The sequence below is a fragment of the Eubalaena glacialis genome, chromosome 13 (assembly GCF_028564815.1).
Source record: "Eubalaena glacialis isolate mEubGla1 chromosome 13, mEubGla1.1.hap2.+ XY, whole genome shotgun sequence".
Taxonomy (NCBI): domain Eukaryota; kingdom Metazoa; phylum Chordata; class Mammalia; order Artiodactyla; family Balaenidae; genus Eubalaena; species Eubalaena glacialis.
This window is the reverse complement of record NC_083728.1, coordinates 56,840,925-56,859,447: the sequence shown is the minus strand read 5'-3', so window position 1 is coordinate 56,859,447 and position 18,523 is coordinate 56,840,925. Positions and strand designations below refer to the sequence as shown.

Sequence of the window (18,523 nt, the reverse complement as noted above, 5' to 3'; positions counted from 1 at the left end):
GGGGGCCGTGTGTGGGCACCAGGCTCCCTGCAGGAGTGAAAACCACAAAGAGCTCCTGCACCTCTTTTATTCTTCCTTTTCTGTTGTTCTTAAAGTCCCTGGCCTTTAGGTGAGGAAGGGCTGGGGGCACATCGCTAAGAAGCCCCCAGGCCCAGTGGCCCCAGCTCTGCAGTCTGCAGGCTGCACGGAGGCACTGGGCTGAGTAGCCGTCCTGGAGCCCAAGCCTCAGAGGCCACGTCCCAGTCCCAGTCCATGGCAGGCAGAACTCGAGGCCCTGATGCAGAGTTTTCGCTGAGCTGCAGACACTCCAGGCTGTACCAGCTGCACCTCCGCCCCACGTGCTGGCCCCCAGCCCGCACTCTTCCAGCGGGACATGCCTCCCGGGGGTCGGGGGCTAAGGAGAGGAGAGTGGGAGGAGCTTGTCTCGGAGCTTCTCCAGAAGCAATAGTGCCTTCACTGCCAGCAGCCTGCAGTCCTCGTCTGGGTCCTTCTCGGCCACGTCTGCAAAGACAGAAATGGAAGCGTGGGCAGCATCACAGCACTGAGCGGGCCAGCCCTCTTCAGCTGCTCTCATTTGAGGCCTCCTGAATGAGCCCCGCGTGGCACCAGAACCTCCTCAGACACCGGCAAAGGGCTCCTTAGCACCTGGGGCTGGGAGCCCGGCCGGGGAGGCACCTGCACCCACAGCACAAGGCCCCGAGCCGTCCCGACATACCGAATGCAGATGTGCTCAGACGCCTATGTGCGGGGGCTGGCCTGCAGGAGCCTAGGAAGCTCATGGGCTGCCTCGCCAGGCAGGGTTGGCAGAAAGGGAGAGAAAGGCCGCCATCAGAACCACCGGGCCTGCCAGTGTGGATGCAGATGAGCTGCGAGCCCTGAGGGTGGACACGGGCACGGTGGCTCTGAGGGCCGTGGCTCAAGTGCCCACAGGTGGGGGTACTACTGGCCACAGAGACTTTTTAAAAAGAGCACACGTGGGCTTCCCTGGTGGCGCAGCAGTTGAGAGTCTGCCTGCCAATGCAGGGGACACGGGTTCGAGCCCTGGTCTGGGAAGATCCCACATGCCACGGAGCAACTGGGCCCGTGAGCCACAACTACTGAGCCTGCGCGTCTGGAGCCTGTGCTCTGCAACAGGAGAGGCCGCAACAGTGAGAGGCCTGCGCACCGCAATGAAGAGTGGCCCCCGCTTGCCACAACTAGAGAAAGCCCTCGCACAGAAACGAAGACCCAACACAGCCAAAAATAAATATATAAAAAAAAAAACACGTGTGTGGGGAAGGGGTGGCCGCCAGAGAAAATGTGGCAAAATGTCAATCACCACTGTAACTTTGCTGAGGATGGAACTTTCCAGCATATACAGGTGCCACCCCCACGTCTGGGCGCCTTCCCTGCAGGACTCCCCAAAGTCAAAGTGACCCGACAGCAGCCATGTCCCCACCCCCACACTGAGGACACTCAGCACACAAACGGGAGCCACATGATGCTCATGCTGGGCTGGGGACTGGGCCACGTTGCCCACGAGCTGACAGCCCCCTGGCCCCTCCAGGCTGCACCAGCCTCCCGCCGCCTGGCCACAGTGACCCCGGCCTAGCAATCACCTCCCAGCCAGGACCGGGCCTCCAGCAGCTCGTCCAGCAGGTCTGCCAGCAGCCGCTCAGCCGGAACGCTGAGGAGGACGGCGGAGACAGCAGACAGCAAGCCCCGGCGCACATAGCTGCGGAGAAGGCAGGAGACTGAGCCGTGAGGAGCCGCAGCCTGGCGCCCTCCACCCAGGCCAGGGAAACCCCGCCGGCCCTTCCTGCTGCAGGAGCGCCCAGCCAGGCTGCCTCTTGGCCACCCCGGAAGCCGCCACCCACCTCCCACTGTCCACTTTCCAGCAGGATTCAGGACCCCCACCCCACCCAACTCCCCTCAGCCCTGTAGCTACTCACGCGTCACCATGGAAACGAAGGGCCCACACGAACTCCAGCAGGGCCTTGCCCATGGGCACAGCCACCTGAAACAGCACAAGCCAGTAGGCAGGTGTCCTGGCCCACAGCAGTCCCCACCTCAGACCCCATCCTCAGGTCCAAACACTCCTGTCCCAAGGCAAGGCCCACAAGGGGACAGAACATGGCGCAGACCCCACAGGAGGTGAGCCATCAGATGCCAGGGGAACGGGGTCCCAGCTCACCGTGGTGTTCACAGCCAGGTACATCAGGGCCCCTAAGGTGTGGGCCAGTCTCCCAAGAACCAACTGGTCACCTCCCAAAAGGTCAAAAGTCACAAGAGGCCTACAACACAGAACCCAGCGAATGGTGCAGGCCAGGTACTCAGGGCTGGCTCCCCAACCTCGTGGGCCACCAAGGGCACCCCAAGCCCCTGGATGCCCCTCCTCACTGCCTGTCCCCACGTGGCCCCCAGAGCCACAAGGAGAAGGCGTTGGACAGACTCCCCGTCACTTTGCAAGACCGCCTGGTCAAGCCCGGGCCTGGATCAGGAAGCAGGACCGCTGCCTGCAGGGCCTCTGCAGCAAAGGGCTCCAGGCCCTTCCCTCTGTCCACAGAGCCTTGCACCCATGTGGCGATGGCTGGGGCATATCTGCACCCTGCTCGGGCTGAGGCAGGACAAGGATGCGCACGGGGGCGGCAGGGCATGCCAGGTCGAGGCACCAGGGTGAGGCTCTGGCCCCGGCCCCACCATGAACCCAGCATCCGGAGGTGACAGAGACCCTGACGCCTAATGCCCTCATGTCACTTGATTTAAGCTACGAACAATCACAGCCAAGTTCCTGACCACCCTGAGCCCAAATCCCACCTTAGCCCCCACCCTAGGGACCCTCCCGCCCACGGGTGCCAGGGCTCCTGTTCCCCAAATCACAGGCCTCCAGAAAACTCGCTCACCTGTCAAAATGTTGAAGGAGGGGGAAGAAGAAGTAGCCAGCCACCGAGTTGAATTCGTTGGGGCCAACGGCTGGTGCCTGCCCCGCAGAGCCCTGCCAAACACACGTGATCGCAGGGCACAGGGCACAGCCCCGCCAGGGGACCTCACACCAGGGACACTTGGGGACACTTGGGAGGGGTGGTCCTGAGTACCAGAGGAGCGGGCACCACCCCCCACCCCCGGTGACGACTGAGAATGTCTCCAGACATGGCCCAACGTCCCAGGGGAGCACATTCAGCCCCAGCCTAGAGGGACCCCAATGACCCAGCACATGCCGGGCCAGTTGTTGCCGACAGAGAACCCTCAGGGCTGTTTTCACACCCACATCTGCATTCACGTTTTAAAGTCACTTCAACATGATGCTCTAACAGCATGTGTCACATCACTCAATTTGTACCAAAAACCCTCCCTTCACAGGACACTGTGGTCGCTGTCCCCTCGGGGCAGAGGTCCTGCCCAAGAGGCCACCCCAGGGCCTGGCTGACCTTGGAAAACCGCCGGGTCTTGCGTCTGACGCGCTCCTCCACCACCGCCCGCCAGGCCGGGACCACAGCACCACCAGGCTGGGAGCTGGGGTCTGGGGAGCCCCGCTGGGGAGCCTTCCCAAGGTGCCCCGGCCGAGACAGCTCCTGGGCGGCCAGGGTCAGGACCTAGAAGAGAGGAGACACCCGGGGCAGCCGCCATCCCACTGGGGAAGGATGACATTTTCCAAATTTCAAGGTGAATCGGGTGCCCTCGAAGGCCCCGGCAGTCCTCAGCGGGGAGGTTCTGGGAAGCCCATGCAAGTCAGTTCGAGTCCCTCAGGCTCACTTCACTTTGTGGGGGCACAGGAAGGAGGTGGGCGTGCTCCCTGCTGATGAGCCCGAAACCTTTGGTCACTTCTCCCAAAGCCCATCCAATCCCGCCACTCCCACCTCTCAGGAAAAGGGAAGGAACCCCGGCCCAGGCCATATGTGGACGGAGCCGGACCCGGAGGCCACACGTGCGACCTTGTTTTTAGGAAGCACCCAGGACAGGCAGATGCACAGACAGCAGACTGACTGCGGGGCTGGGGGTGGGGGAGGGAGCATCTTGGGTTCTTTTGAGGGTGACGTGGGACGTCCTGAAAGCAGGTGGACGTGATGGTCACACGACGTCGGGAAAGTACCAAACGCCCCTGAACTGTAAACACGGAAACGCTGAACTTTTTTTCAGCTTTGTCTTAGTCTCTGTGTCACTGTGACGAACACACGTGGTGTGATGTTCACCATGATAATCGTTGTTCAGCACGGCTCAGCGGCACCAGGTAAACTCATGGTGCCGCTGTCACCACCAGCACCTCCAGAACCTTCTCATCCTCCCAAACTGAACCTCTGTCCCATTAAACCCTGACTCCCCACCCCTCCCCCAGCCCCTGGCACCCACCATCCGCTCTCTTTCTCTGTGAATCTGACGGCTGCAGGGACCTCACGTAAGTGGAATTGTACGCTATTTGTCATTTTGCGTCTGGCTTATTTCACTGAGCACGGTGTCAGAATTTCGTTCCTTTTTAAGACCAAGTAATATTCCACTGTGTGAACCCACTACTTTCTGCTTATATTAAGACTGAATTTTACGGTGTGTGCATCATACCTCAGTAACGCTGTTATCTAAAACAAAGCATGCAGCCCCCGAAGCCCATGCTCTGTCAAGAAAACATCAGACAGACGCTGGTCCCAGCCTCTCAGGTCTGGCAACAAGGGGCTTGGGGAGGCCTGTGGTCCCATCCCTGTAGATTCTGGCAAATGCCTGCTCCCCCTCCAGGGGCTTTGCACCAGGCCTGCCAGTCCAGCCCTGATGAGTGGGACAGAGGCCCAGGCACTTACGTCCAGAATGTCCATGCGCTGCCGGAGGCTGTAGTTGAGGGCGTAGAACTGCACAGTCAGGTACTCCGCCACCTAGGCCAGGCAGACAAGAGGCCTCTGAGGGCCACGATCCCGGAGACAGGGCTCCAGCACAGCCCCTGCTGGGGGCATGACCCGGGCTCCACTCAGCCGTGGGGACTCACCCGAGCCGGGTCTGTGACTGTGACGGCCACCAGGGCCCTCTGGCGCAGCCCCTCGAACCCCGCCACGGCCGTCTTCTCCTCCAGGTGCAGGAGCACCTTGGCCAGCTCCACGCTCACCTGCGCACGGGGTCAGGGTGCTCGACAGAAGGGGCTTGTCTCGAGGAGCCTGGGCCGTGCCCTCCGCCCCCCACCCCGGCAGAGGCCCCGCTGCCAAGGCCCATGTGGGCCACATGGGGCTCCCTGAAGACACATGCCCTTGCCAAGCCATCATCCACCTCCTGCGACCGTGACAGCCCAGCCCTCACACGCTCACCTCCTGAGTGGCAGCCGGGCTCCTGAAGATCAGCCCCTCGAGGGCCCGCAGGGCCGCCTCCCAGCGCTCCCAGTCCTCGGACCCGGTCAGAGCTGCCCAGAACCCACATGGTGCCTGAGTGAGGCGGAGCCGGCGGGCAGGGTAGGCAGCACGCGGGGGACCCGGGGCGGGGGCTGGGGCGCACCTTCCAAACAGCCCCGCACGTACGAGGGCGCCTTGCTGCTTCTCTGCTCTCTGTCTACCGACATGTCGTAGGGGACAAACTCATCATCGCTGAGGAAGAAGCACAGACACGCAGACCTGCCTGTCACCCAGGACTCACCCCCAGTCCCTGAAGCTTCGGGAATGGCTGCCGGGCTGAGAGCCCCGTGGGCTGATTTCCGGGTGGGAGGAGGACTCGTGAGGCAGAGGGAACCGGCGCCGCAAGGCCCACACCCTGAGGTGGGTCCCGCCAGGACCCTCGCACTCTCCCCCGTGGGGCTGCCCCCACCTGTCCAGCTCGGAGTCGGAGCCCTCAGGCCCAGCCTGGGGGCCGCTGCGGTCCACAGTCTCTCTGTCAGGAGTCTCTCCACTGACCGGAGCGAAAGACGGGCTTTGGGGACAGAGAAGGATCCCTCAGGGGTGCCCCACAAGTCTCTCATCCCAGAACCCATGCTTCCCGAGGAAGCGCTCTCACCGCCCCCGCCCTCATCTTAGCTTCTGCCTCAGCGATAGCAGAACAGGAGTAACAGGTGTGCAGCAGCCACCCCACCTGGCCCACCACGCCCAGAGCTCCAGGCGGGGACCAGGGACCAGGGACCAGGGCACGGAGACCCTCACCCCGCCTCCGAGGGGCCGTCAGCCGCGGGCCGGGGCATGGCCAAAGCCAGCATCTCGCGGGTCAGCTCATCCTCTTCATACTGCAACGCAGAGGAGCTGGAGTTGGCTGGGACGGGAGCAGCAGGAGTGGTACAGCTGGGCCCCTGCGAGGCCCTCCCATCACAGCCCGCAGTCTGCGCTTCTGGCCTCTGGCAGCCAACCGTCTTTCAAGAGCAACTGTCCAGGTTTCCCCCTCTGCAGAGGGTGGCACTGGGGGGGCTGAAGGCTGGAGGGCCTGGGAATCCCCCAGACACAGAGCAGATGTGGCACCATCTCCAAGGACATCCCAGAGGGCTCGGCAGATGGAGGGGAGGCCTGAGAGCCCCGTCTAGAGAATCCACCTGGGGACACGTGCTCAGGCGCCAGCTAAGGGGCTGCGCCTCCACTCCCCTCCCAGCCGCGGCCTCAGCAGGGCCACCAGGGCCAACTCGACACCAAGCACAGATGCTCCGTGGTCCTGGACACAGGCAGGGTGACATCGGGGCAGGAGTGTCGGCAGCTCAGGAAGAGCACGGCGGGCGCAGCCCTTGCTCACCTGGAACTTCAGGGGAGGCCCCTCGGGGTGGATCCGGGCGCTGGCCACCTCAGCCACGATCATGCCCAAGCGGCGCACAGGGGGCAGGTTGCTGTCCAGGCGGCTCTTCACTCCCTCCATGAGGCTGGCCAACAACTCTGGAAGCACCGACGCGCATGGGCTGAGCTGGGGGAGGGGGATGGGGCTCCGGGGGGGGGCAGTGGGGATGGGGCACCCACCGCGTGCTCACCGTCCTGGCTGTCCCGGAGCTCTGCCTCCCCCAGGTGCGCCAGGCAGATGAGGATGGCCTTGCTGACGTAGCGCTGCTGCACCAGGGGCACGTGGTGGATGGCGCTGCTGCTGCCCCATGTCTCCAGGAGCTCCTTCAGCGCCTGGTGGGTGGTAGGCCCAGCCTGGCAGACAGCCCCTGCCTCCCCAACGCATCCCGGGACCTCGTGGGCCTTCGTGCCCATGTCCCCACAGCCCCAGAGAGGCTCCGGCCAGCGCCCTCCACCCCAGGCAGGAACGCTCTCCCCACGGGGACTGAGGGTCCCTTACCTGCACAGGCAGCGCTTACCTGCATGAGGAGCGAGCGCCGCTGGCTGTCCATGGCCAGGTAGCCCAGCAGGCTCTGCAGCATGGGCATCTGCGACAGAGCCAGCATCCTCTCACCGTCTGCCAGGCAGACACCGCCCGCCCGGCCCGGGGAGCCCAGGGGCGGGACGGGTCTGGGCTGAAGGACAGCAACATGTCTGGGCAGCCGAGCACTGCTCCAGCCCCGCCTGCTGCAGCTACCACCCCCGGCCGGCACCCTCACCGTGCAGCTGTACTGTAGGAACAGCAGCTTCCGGGTCATCACAAACTGGGCCTTCTTACTCTTTGTCACCAGGTTCCCCAGCAGCCGTGAGAGGACTTCAGGCCTGTGAGGCACAGCAGTGGGGAGAGGGAAAAGCACAACTCCGAATCCCATGGATCCGCACTGGACCCCCGGGCTCCGTGCTAACCACCAGGGAGCCGGGCAGGTGCTTCAGCCCTGAGTCAGTCCTGACTCTCCCTCCTCCCAGTAAATGTGGAAACCAGGGAGCCCAGCGACTGGACACAAGAGGACATCCCTTGCCTGCCCCGACCAGTCCAGGTGAAATGCTCCGCCTAGACCAGGGCAGCCAGCTTTCTCTGTGAAGGGCCAGGCTGACAGGCCATCAGGCTCTGTAGAGACACGGTAGCCGAGAGCAGCGATGGCAGGTAGGTACACGGCTGAGTGTGGCTGTTTGCTGATAAAACTTTACTTACAAAAACACAGTGAGCCACATTCGACCCAAAGGCCGTAGTCTGCAGATCCCAATCTAGACTGAGAGACCCCTGCTTCCTTTAGCGAGTGAGAGCTCAACACACCCTCCCGCCAGCACAGAAGCAGGTGAGGCTGTGTTCCCCTCCTCATCCCTCAAATCAAAGACGTGAAAGTTAAAAGAAAAAGAAAAAACAAGAAAACTGATAAAGTCGAGGAGAAAGACCCAGGCAAAGTGACCTACAGCCCTGGGGCAGACAGCACGACAGCCCCGGTGACAGAGAAGGCTGAGCCCTACCCAGTGACCCACAGTATGCTGGGCTCACACGGCAGTTAGGACGTCTCAGCGAAGCCAAACCAGTGGTGCGGCCAGGACAGACCCAGGCCTGTGTTAAGGTGGGGGCCCCCCCTCACGAGAAGCCTTCACACAGGCGAGTAAAAGACTCGAGCAGATGGTTCGTGATGCCTTCAAGACACAAACCCTCAGCCAGAATCAAAGAAATGTGAAGTCAAACAGGGAGGAAACGTCTTTGGCAGAGAAACAGGCCCTTCGTGCCGGGAGACGGTCTGAAGGCACGTGGACGACAACCAAGCGACCCAGCACTGCCCTTTCAGGAACATGGCCCGCAGACCCCCTTGCTCACAGACACAGAGGTGGACAGGTACACAGGAAAGTCATCACAGCCACCAGGTGGGAGGAAGCTGCATTCCCCGCACACCCTTCTGCATGATTTGGGTTTTTTGAGAACAGGGACCCTCAGGCTGCAGAGAAGCCGCAGCCTCCGTCTCAGTCCAGCCAGGTGAGGACTGAGGGGCCCAGCCCAGCCGTCAGGAGTGGGAAAGATGGGCGTTTGCACAGCCAAACTCTACGAAATGACCGGCCACCAGACAGAGGGGCCACCGCCGACGTCCCATGAGTGTTGACCCCACATAGGCAGGAGTCGTTTGGATCCCCACCGCCCGCCCTGCTGGGGGAGAAGCGTTTGCAGCAGGAAGGATGCCTTACTTCTTACCCTGGGGCGGCCTCCACGAACCCCTTCAGCACGGCCTCCATGGCCCAGTCGGGCACGCGTTCCACCAGGCACCAGCAGACCCGCTGCCAGAGGCAGCTGCCCTGGGTAAGCACCGTCAGCTGGGGCACAAGCACGCCCAGAACCTCCTCTGAGGGGAAGCACACAGGGGCACTGAGCCTGGGGGCCATGGGGCATCCAGTGTCTGCAGCCCACAGGCCCACCTGTCACAGAGCCAGGCCCCCACCCAGGGGCCCAGCAGGGCCAGACCCAGGCAAGGGGACCTCAGCAACTCCCCGCAAGGGATCCACACAGCCCACCCCTCCCGGGACGTGCCGCAGCTTCTCCCACGACGAACACTCACTCTGTCTCCCGTGGACGCAGGCTTTCCCCAGGACCTGAGACAGGAAGGAGACGGAGCAGTCCAGGCCACCTGGGACAGGAAGGAGACGGTGGTAAGGCCATCAACGCACACCTGGCCGAGCAGAGACAGACCTTGTTCCAGGCAGATCCCACGTTGTAAAACTGCCAACTTGTTCAGTCTAATTCCGACTTCACCAGCATTGTTTCCAACTCAAAGAGCCAACGAAAATAACCATTTAAAAAGCATTATGTTCACAGTGATCCTATAAAGCAAGGACCACTGCGGGGCGCCAGGAGGCGGCAGCACCAGAGGGGCCCAGTGAAGAGGAGGGGCTCTAAGCGCCACAGGGAGGAAATGAGGATGGAGGAACAAGGAGAGGGTGGGCGGCGGCAGCAGCCCCAGAAGAGTCAGGGTGATGGGACCGACCAGGAGACAGATGGCCCCGCGCATGATGCAAACGCAGTATCTGAGATCTAAAGATGGGCGTTTGGGATCCTGCCAAGACAGAATTCAACGCAGCCACTCACAGGATGAAGGGGACATTGCTCCAGAGGCATTCAGAACACTCAGGCAGGTGGCCCCTCCCAGGCAGAGCAGGGTCTGGGCAGCCCTGCTGGAACCCTGCTTGGACGCTTGGGCTGGAGAAATGCAGGCGCACGCCTCCCCCTGCGTGGTTCCCTCACCCGAGACAGTAATGCTCAGGGACACATTAGGGGGAGCAGAGGGTGTGCAGACACAAGGGGGCTCCACAGAGCACAGGCCTCACCCCTGCGGCCCCCTGCCGAGTGCCACCTGGCCGTCTCCCGGGGCAGCCACTAGCCGTGTGCGGTTAACCGTGGGCAGACAGGCGACCCCTCCTGACCCACGTCCACGAGGGCAGAACGGTCTGCGAGATGTGGGCACAACTCCAGCCCCAAGGACACAACACTTAGGTCTATTTCTCTCAACACCCGTGAGGACCACCGGCCTGCATCAGCCACCACTCTGAGCGCCGGGTCGGCAGTGCGCACAAGCCCCCGCCCGCAGCTCACTCCGGGGAGGGGGGGGACGTCGGACAACAGGGCGGGGCCCCTCTGAGCACCTTAGAGGATGGCCGGTTCCAGGGAGAGGACAAGCCAGCAGCTGCGACACTAAACAGGGTGACCAGGAAGGCGGCCCTGAGAAGAGGCACTCGAGGCCAGAGCACGGGGCGCCCCAAGCAGGAACGCCCGCCAGTCCAGAGCTGGGAGGAGGCGGGAGCAGAGATGCTGGAAGGTTCTGAATGTGACTCATGGTAACAGCATCATGCAGTTGCTCAGCTCAGACAAGACAGGAGGGCACGTGGGAGGCTGTGGTAAGAATCCAGGCGAGATGAGGGGCTCGGGCCAGGGTGGGGGCAGTGCAGCGGCCAGGGCCGCAGGGAAGGCAGGGCCTCACTGGGGGAAAGGACGGTGGCTCGGACAGCCCGCCCGCTGTTCACCACCTGACACCCACCCCCAGTCAGGCTGCCACGGCCCCCGGCTTCTCCTGGCTCTTGGAACACACACGTGGGAAGGCCATGTCCCTGATGCTCCAGAGACCATGATTAGTGGAGAGGGTGGGCAGGAAGCCGCTCCCATGGACCCCAGGTGCAGAGAGCTCCCTCAGAGTTGGCCCCCAGCACCGCCTCCAGACACCAGAGCATGAGGTCCTCCACCCACGATGACAAGGCCACGGGCACCGCAGCCGGCAGCCACCTTGGACGAACCCTCTTCACAGTAAGAGCTTTTTGGTTTCCAGACTGTGGACGTTCCCTTATTCTGAGTGAGGGGCCGGGCAGTGAGCAGCCCCACCTGGACATCCAACCAAGGACTGCAGGGCTTACAGGTCAGCTCCACCTCCAAGGCAGCAGAGTTGTGGGTGAAACTTCACGGCTGGGTGGCTGCCGCCCCAGACATGCGATAACGTCTGACTGGACGATGGCACTGCCCAGAGATGGCAAAGTCCCCGGAGCCCTGGGAGGGAGGGAGGGAGGGGACGATGGCCTGAGGAGGCTGTTAGAAGAGGGGCCCTCACCTCGGAGAGAGTCCACGACCACCTGCAGCACCCGCAGGACTTCCTCGCCCAGCAGAGGGAAGTAGTTCTGAGGGAAGAATGTGGCCAGGTTCTCCCGCTGCAGACGGTTGCCCAGGAGATCGGGCAGGCCCACCACCTTGGTGAGAAGCGTCTCCTGGAGCAGGGGGAAGGCTGGCCCTGCCTGCTGCCGACACTGCCCCTCCATCACAGCGGCCATCCTGCCCATGCTCAGGAACCTGGCCAGCAGCCGTGCCATCTTCATCAGACGGAAGCTGGGGCTGAACCGAGAGCAGGTGTAAACAGCCTCGCTTCCTAGGGGGGGGCATGAAAGCCTGCCGGCCCCACGCAGCTTCCCCATCTTGGAATCACCGGACCCACCAACTTCCACAGCAACTGCTGAAAACCCAGCTTCCCAATGACACAGCTTCCCCGCAAGGACTGTGGTGTGCTTGATGTTGAGGAAATGAGTTTGCTGGGGTGCCTCACACAGAGCTGGGGGCCACAGAGTGAAGGGGCCCCAGGAGGATGGCCACGCCCACTGCCTACCTAGACCACCTAAGCCCTGATGCAAACACTCCTGCTGCCCCCTGGCCCACACGGCAGGACAGAGGGCTAGGGCCTTCCCATCGCAGGAGATTAACGCAACCCGCTTTTAGTTCAGTGCTCTGACGTGCACAGGTTTTATTCTCTCACCTTTCAGGATGCCAAACTCTCACAGAATTTGGAGAACCCGTTGGTTCGAAATCCTTCAGGTGTTAAAACGACCCCATAATCAGAGCCGGCCCAGCTCACCTGGCAGCACCCTCGATGGACTCCATCAGCACCAGGAAGGCTTGGTCAGCTGGGCCCTCTAGGAAGAAGCTGGCCCACAGCTCCTCCATTTGGCCGTCAGGCAGCAGCTCCAGCCAGTCGGGGCTCAGCTTGCCGACCAGACATCTGAGAAAGGTGGAAAAGTGGATCCTGGCAAACTCCTCCTGCTCCTCAGGGAGGGCTGGATTCTCCGTTTCACCAAGATAGCGCTTCAGGGACCCCAGGGTGCAGAAGATGCGGCCCCCATCCTCAGAAGATGAAAGGATGTGAACAGCCTCCCAGACGGTGAGCCGGACGGCAGAGACCTCAGGATCCATCCTGGAGTTCACAGGAAAGGCATGTGAGAAAGGAAGTCAAGGGAGCTGTCATCATCCACGTGGGACTCAGTCTCGGATAAGGAAGCACTATTCACATACTCTCAGAAAGCCCCCTCTCCCGCCCTCGAGGAGGGACGGTTTCATGGTCCAAGGCTTCCATGGTGCCCTCTGCAGTAGGGCAACCACGCCCCAGGGACCCATGTCTGGAGACATCTTAGATGTCATAATCGGAGGTGCTACTCTGCCTCTAGTGGGTGGCTGAGGCCAGGGATGCTGGTAAACATCCCATATACCCCATTACGCAGGACAGCCCCCACAACAGGAGTATCCAAACCCAAATGTCAAGGGAGCTGAGGTTGGGAGACTCATCAGCACTTCAACTCCCTGACGCATCCACCTGTGGTTCACCTTGCCAAGCTCCCTTCCTTCCCAGAAACCAAAATCATCTGCAGGTAGCATTTACTTCGGGTCGGGCGCCCCTGCAGCACAAGCGCCATTAAGTAGTCACCTGTCTGTCACCAGTGCACCCAGCCACTAGATCGGGATGCACTAGGGGCCAAAGAAGTGTCCCCACCGGCCTGGGCCTCCTCGCCCAGCCCGGTCCACGCGGGCTCCTTCTCGGGGCGTGGAGACCGGCTAGCGATCGCCCGGCCCCGCGCCCGCTCCCCAGCGTGCGCCCGGAGCCCACCTAGTGGCGCGGCGGGCAGCGGTCCTCGGGGGACGGGATGGGGTGTCGGGGCGGGCGGGGACCTCCGGACGGGCAGCGGTCACAGGGAGGCGCGCACCCGCTGGGTCCGCAGAGTCGCCAAGGCGCGCTGCGACCCCGCTCGCTCCGCCAATACCGACCCGTCGCCGATTCGCCACAGCCCCCGAGGCCCCGCTCTGCGCTCGGTTCGCGGCCCAGCTCATGCGGCCGCAGAGCAAAAGTTCCCGGGGCCCTGGTAGAGCTGGTGCTGAATTTTTTGAGCCTGTGGCGCCTGTACCTAGGGGCAGCTGGTGACGAATCTGCGGCGAACCTGCGAGCCGGAAGACGCGCGGGACTGGCGGCTGTATCTGCGCCTGCGCTGGGGCTGGGGCGGGGGCACATGGGGGCGGGGCCCGAGTGGGCGTGGTTCCTGGTGGGCGGGGCAATGTGCTTTGGGCTTGCGCGGCGCGTGGTTTGGAGTCCAGCACTTCTGCGCCCGCCTGCCTTCTTTCAGCCTCCGCGTCGGTCTTCCCGGAGTGACCTCCTCCCGCCCTTCCCCCGCTCGCGAGCCCCAGTCTCTCCTGAGCTCACACGTGCGCGCCTCCACAAACTCCTACTGAGCACCAAACGCGTGTGCGGCCTCGCCGCCCGCCCAGAGGTATGGCCCGCTCTCCGCAGGCCGCGACCTTTGCAGGGAAACGCGCCACAGACTAGGATGAAGTCGCAACTGGGGTGATTTCGGGTATTGATGGGTGTCCTGGGACAGGTGCTGCACCGTTCAGCACGGTAGCCACCAGCCACCGGGTCAGTTCCTTGGTTGCACTGTCCACGTGTCAAGGGCTCGATAGCCACCTGACACAATGCACAGCGTAGATATAGGACCTTCCGTCTTGGCAGAACGTCCTATGGCGACCTTGGGGAGCGATCTGGGAAGACTTCTCAAGGAGGTACTATTTCAGCCCAGAAGGCCGTTGAGGTGACATGGAAAACATTTATTCATTCAACATACATTAACTAATTGCCTGCTGAGGCAGCAAGCACTCTTCCAGGGCACAGAATGAAGCAAAGTTCCTGTTCACACGTCAAGGGGGCAAATAAAGTACACGTACAATATATCAGATGGCAGATAATGGTAAGGAAAATTAGGCAGGGTAAGAAAATGAGTGACCAAGAGCGGTCTCCTTTTAAAAGCTCCACCCTGGGTGCAGTTAGGAGAATGGACGGTAGGGGGCAACCGCGGATGCAGAAAGCCCGGAGGGGCGCCCGGTGCGTGGACAAGGGTGGGCCAGGTGGTGAGAAGGAGCTGACCTGGGCTGGACCGGATGGGTTGGACGTGGGTGCGAGGGAGCGAGGAGCGGAGGATGATGCCTTGCTGGGACTCTCCGAGAACTCCTCCCAGGCCGCTCCTGGACTAGAGCCCTCACTACCGTTTCCTACTACAGCTTCCTCCCTTCTCTATTCCCCACATTTTCCTGAATCCTGTTACCCAGTAACTTCTCAAGAGATCGTGCACAGAGGATAAATTTCTTAAGCCTTTGCATATCTGAAAAATGCCTTTATTCTTTGTTCCAGGTAGATTCACATTTGAGCTAGATGCACAATTTTATCAGCACTATGCTCTAACCATCTGGGCTAACCAGCCACTCTGACTGCTCAGTTTTAAATGAAAATCACTTTGCTGCTCTGTCTTTGGCAGCCAGCTTTGCTGCTGAGGTGGCCCACAGTCCTCTGGAGAAAGTCCCAATCCTTCACACGTGACCAGGTTTTTCTCTCTGGATACATTTAGGATCTTCTCATCTGTGGTGTCTGACACTTGGCAAGATGAGCTTTGGAGTCAGGCCCCATTCCTTGACCTGGCGCTCTCTGCCACGTGGTCTTGAAATGATGGGTGCCCTTGTCTGCAGCACCTTCCTGTATTATCTTCCTAAAATTTCCTCCACTATATCCTGTAGTCTCACTCTCTAAGTTTCTTTTCATTGGATTGATCTCAATCCAATGTTTTCTCTTTTCTATCTCTTTGCCTTCTTTCTGACAAATTGCTTTAACTTCGCCTTTTAGCTTTTCTGTTATACTTATCTATTTATTTGCATTTTATTTTATTTTTTTATTTAGTCATTTTATTACTTTTCTGATTTTTGGGAAAATCATAATTTTCATTTCCAAGAGCAACTTCTTCCTTTCTGATTATTTCTTTTTTCATAGCATCCGTTTCTTGCCTTGTGTTTTTTTGTTGTTGTTTTGTTTGTTTGTTTTGGCTGGGCTGCGAGGCATGCGGCATCTTAATTCCCTGACCAGGGATCAAACCCGCGCCCCCTGCAGTGGAAGTGCTGAGTCTTAACCACTGGACCGCCAGGGAAGTCCCCATTTCTTGCCTTGTGGACACAAAGCTTTTTTTGTCTCTCTGAGGGTATTATTTAGAACGCCTTTGAGCCTTTCCTTGGCCCTCTGCACGTCTCCCAGTTTCTTTTCTGTTTGGGCAGATTTCTGTCTCACCTGTGGATGGGATTTTGTTCGGTGGGGTGCAGGGAAGCTCTTGCCCACGCTGTCAGTAAGTGCAGGTTTTCTGCCACGGCTAAAGAAGCTCCGTCCCCTCTCCAGCCTGGGGGCAGGTGCCTGGCTGTGGCTGCTGCTTTCCAGAAGCTGGCAGAACCCTCAGACTCCCACAGTCCAATAGGTAGACATTTATTTCAATACCTTGTTGTTAGCATTACCCTTAAAATGAGTGAATTTTATGATATGTATGCTTTCCACTAAATTCTTTTTTAAAAAGAATGGATGATGAAAAAGATTGAAAGGAAAGCCCCTGTCTCTGTGCCCGGGGGCCTGCAGACCTGGAGTCTTTCTCCAGTGCAATGCTGTCCAATCCAACTATGACGTGAGTTCCATATTTAATTTTAAGTATTTTATAGCCATACTAAAACAAGTAAAAAGAAACAGGTGAAGTTAATTTTATTTATTTATTTGGCTGCTTTGGGTCTTAGTTGCAGCATGCAGGCTTCTCTCTAGTTGAGGCGCGTGGGCTCCAGAGCGCGCGGGCTCAGTAGTTGCATTGCATGGGCCCCAGAGTGCACGAGCTTAGTTGCCCCGCGGCATGTGGGATCTTAGTTTCCCAACCAGGGATTGAATCCACGCCCCCTGCATTGGAAGGCAGGTTCTTAACCACTGGACCAGCAGGGAAGTCCTGAAGTTAATTTTATTTATTTTTTATTTTTTAAAATAAATTTATTTGTTTATTTATTTATTAATTTATTTTTGACTGAGTTGGGTCTTTGCTGCTGCACGCGGGCTTTCTCTAGTTGGGGCGAGCAGGGGCTACTCTTTGTTGCGGTGCGCGGGCTTCTCATTGCGGTGGCTTCTCTTGTTGCGGAGCATGGGCTCTAGGCGTGCAGGCTTCAGTACTTGTGGCATGCAGGCTCAGTAGCTGTGGTGCACGGGCTTAGTTGCTCCGCGGCATGTGGGATCTTCCCGGACCAAGGCTCAAACCTGTGTCCCCTGCATTGGCAGGCGGATTCTTAACCACTGCGCCACCAGGGAAGTCCCCAACCCATTTTAAAAGTGAGGAAACAGGGTCTTCCCTCGTGGTTCTGTGATTAAGAATCCGCCTGCCAATTCAGGGGACGCGGGTTCGAGCCCTGGTCCAGGAAGATCCCACATGCCGCGGAGCAACTAAGCCCGTGCGTGCCACAACTACTGAGCTCACGTGCCGCAACTACTGAAGCCTGCGTGCCTAGAGCCCCGTGCTCCGCAACAAGAGAAGCCACCGCAATGAGAAGCCTGCGCACCACAACGAAGAGTAGCCTCCGCTTGCCAACTAGAGAAAGCCCCGCGTGCGGCAACGAAGACCCAACGCAGCCAAAAATAAATTAATTAATTAATTTTTTAAAAAGTTGGAAAAGATAACTTTTTTTAAAAAAGTGAGGAAACAAACTAGAGAGGTCTGACGGAACCGCGAGGGGCCTGGTTTCAGCTCTGCATCGAGGAGGTGGCTGGAGGGCACTGCTCCATGGGGAGGGGCCTGAAATCAGTCCTTGGGGCCTCTTAGCAGTGCTCCCATCTCTGCAGAGCTGTCTGCCACAGCAATCCCAGGCCTTCAGCTCAAAGACTTGGCCAGCCACCACCTGCCCGCCCCCCAACCCCCCCCACCCCCGCCCCTGGTCCGTGAGTCAAGGTCAGGGGATGCATCCTAGGTCTGGAAACACCCCTGGGTGGCCACGGGAAGGTCCCGGAATCACGGACTTCTGCTTCCCCTGGCACTTCCCCAGGACGCATACATCTTCATGGAGAGCTGCCCTTCTCAAAGCGTCCTCTTTCCCAGGCTCCTCTGGCCTATTTTGGAGCCCTTGCTCCGTCTCACTCCATTGAGGTGGGAGAGATGACATCTTTCAGGGGGAAGACTTAATTTGATTAGGAAGTGTTTCTTGAGGTCCCTAGCACTAAAAGACCACGCAGGGTATTTCCCACTCTCCCCTCCCCCGCTTTCAGGTGCTTAAAACACCATGGGGGACCCAGGATATTTCACTTCTACAGCAGCATTTCTGCCAAGGTTCACAGACCCTAAAACGGTGGGAATTTGGCAGAAGCATCATGGCTGTGGGCGGCCAGCCGCATCTCATCTGAGAGTCTCCACGAGGGCGGGGCGGCCTGGGAAAGGGCTTGGGGAGGAGCTTCGTGGGAGCTCAGGTCGCTAGGAATTTGGGAAGGGCTGGCTTGTCCAGCCGAGGAGTCTGGGCTCTGTCAAGGGCAGCCCATCCAGGTTTTGAGCAGGGGAGTGTGAGCACGCATCTCACGTGATCCACCATCCCCGCTGAGTGAGTGGCATGAGCCACATCCACCTTGAACCCCATCAATCCCACCTTTGACCTGCATCTGCTGTGTTCCTGAGTGGGAGGAGGACAGAAGGATCCAGAGGGGCTTCCCCAGCACCACCCCTCCGTCCCTGGGACTGTTCTCACTTCTCCGTCGCTGTGTGCAGCTCTCCTCCTGCCTGGACGGTTTCACGCAAACCACACTCATCCACTTCGTTCAGTCAAGCCAGCCTGGGACCAGCCCTGAGGCACCTTGGGGCCGGTGCCAGCTTCACTCTGCAGCCTCCAGGCCCTCCTCCACAGACAGGGCCATCACGTGCTTGTCAACATCCCTCGAAAGGGCAAAGCCAGGTCACACTAAGGAGAAAACACCTTTTCTGAAAGAACGTTGTTCCTAGTATTTTCAAAAAATTGTTGCACAGTGATCGTGGGGAAAACTTAACAATCCTGTTGGGCTTCCTTCCTCTCATTTTGGTTTCAATTTTGGTTTTATTTTGAAAGATGTGGGGGAAGAGCCTATAAAGAACTTCTAAAATCTTTTTATTTTGAAAAGTTTCAAGTTTAAAGAAAAAAGTTACAA

At 59.6% G+C, this 18,523-nt stretch overlaps 1 protein-coding gene across 1 annotated transcript; it reads right to left on the bottom strand.

Moving 5' to 3' along the window:
- Positions 1-53: 53 nt before the first annotated feature.
- On the bottom strand, positions 54-13,369 carry TELO2 (telomere maintenance 2). Its single transcript, XM_061208774.1, has 21 exons — positions 13,142-13,369; positions 12,119-12,454; positions 11,327-11,604; positions 9,293-9,361; positions 8,932-9,079; positions 7,451-7,553; positions 7,211-7,279; positions 6,884-7,025; positions 6,655-6,791; positions 6,081-6,160; positions 5,752-5,853; positions 5,446-5,534; positions 5,262-5,353; positions 4,949-5,065; positions 4,767-4,838; positions 3,408-3,572; positions 2,883-2,974; positions 2,174-2,273; positions 1,932-1,996; positions 1,599-1,714; positions 54-501 (listed from the first exon to the last, which is right to left on the bottom strand). The coding sequence occupies exons 1-21, from the start codon at positions 13,360-13,362 to the stop codon at positions 395-397; spliced, it is 2,700 nt and encodes an 899-aa protein (XP_061064757.1). The 5' UTR covers positions 13,363-13,369; the 3' UTR covers positions 54-394.
- Positions 13,370-18,523: the final 5,154 nt, after the last annotated feature.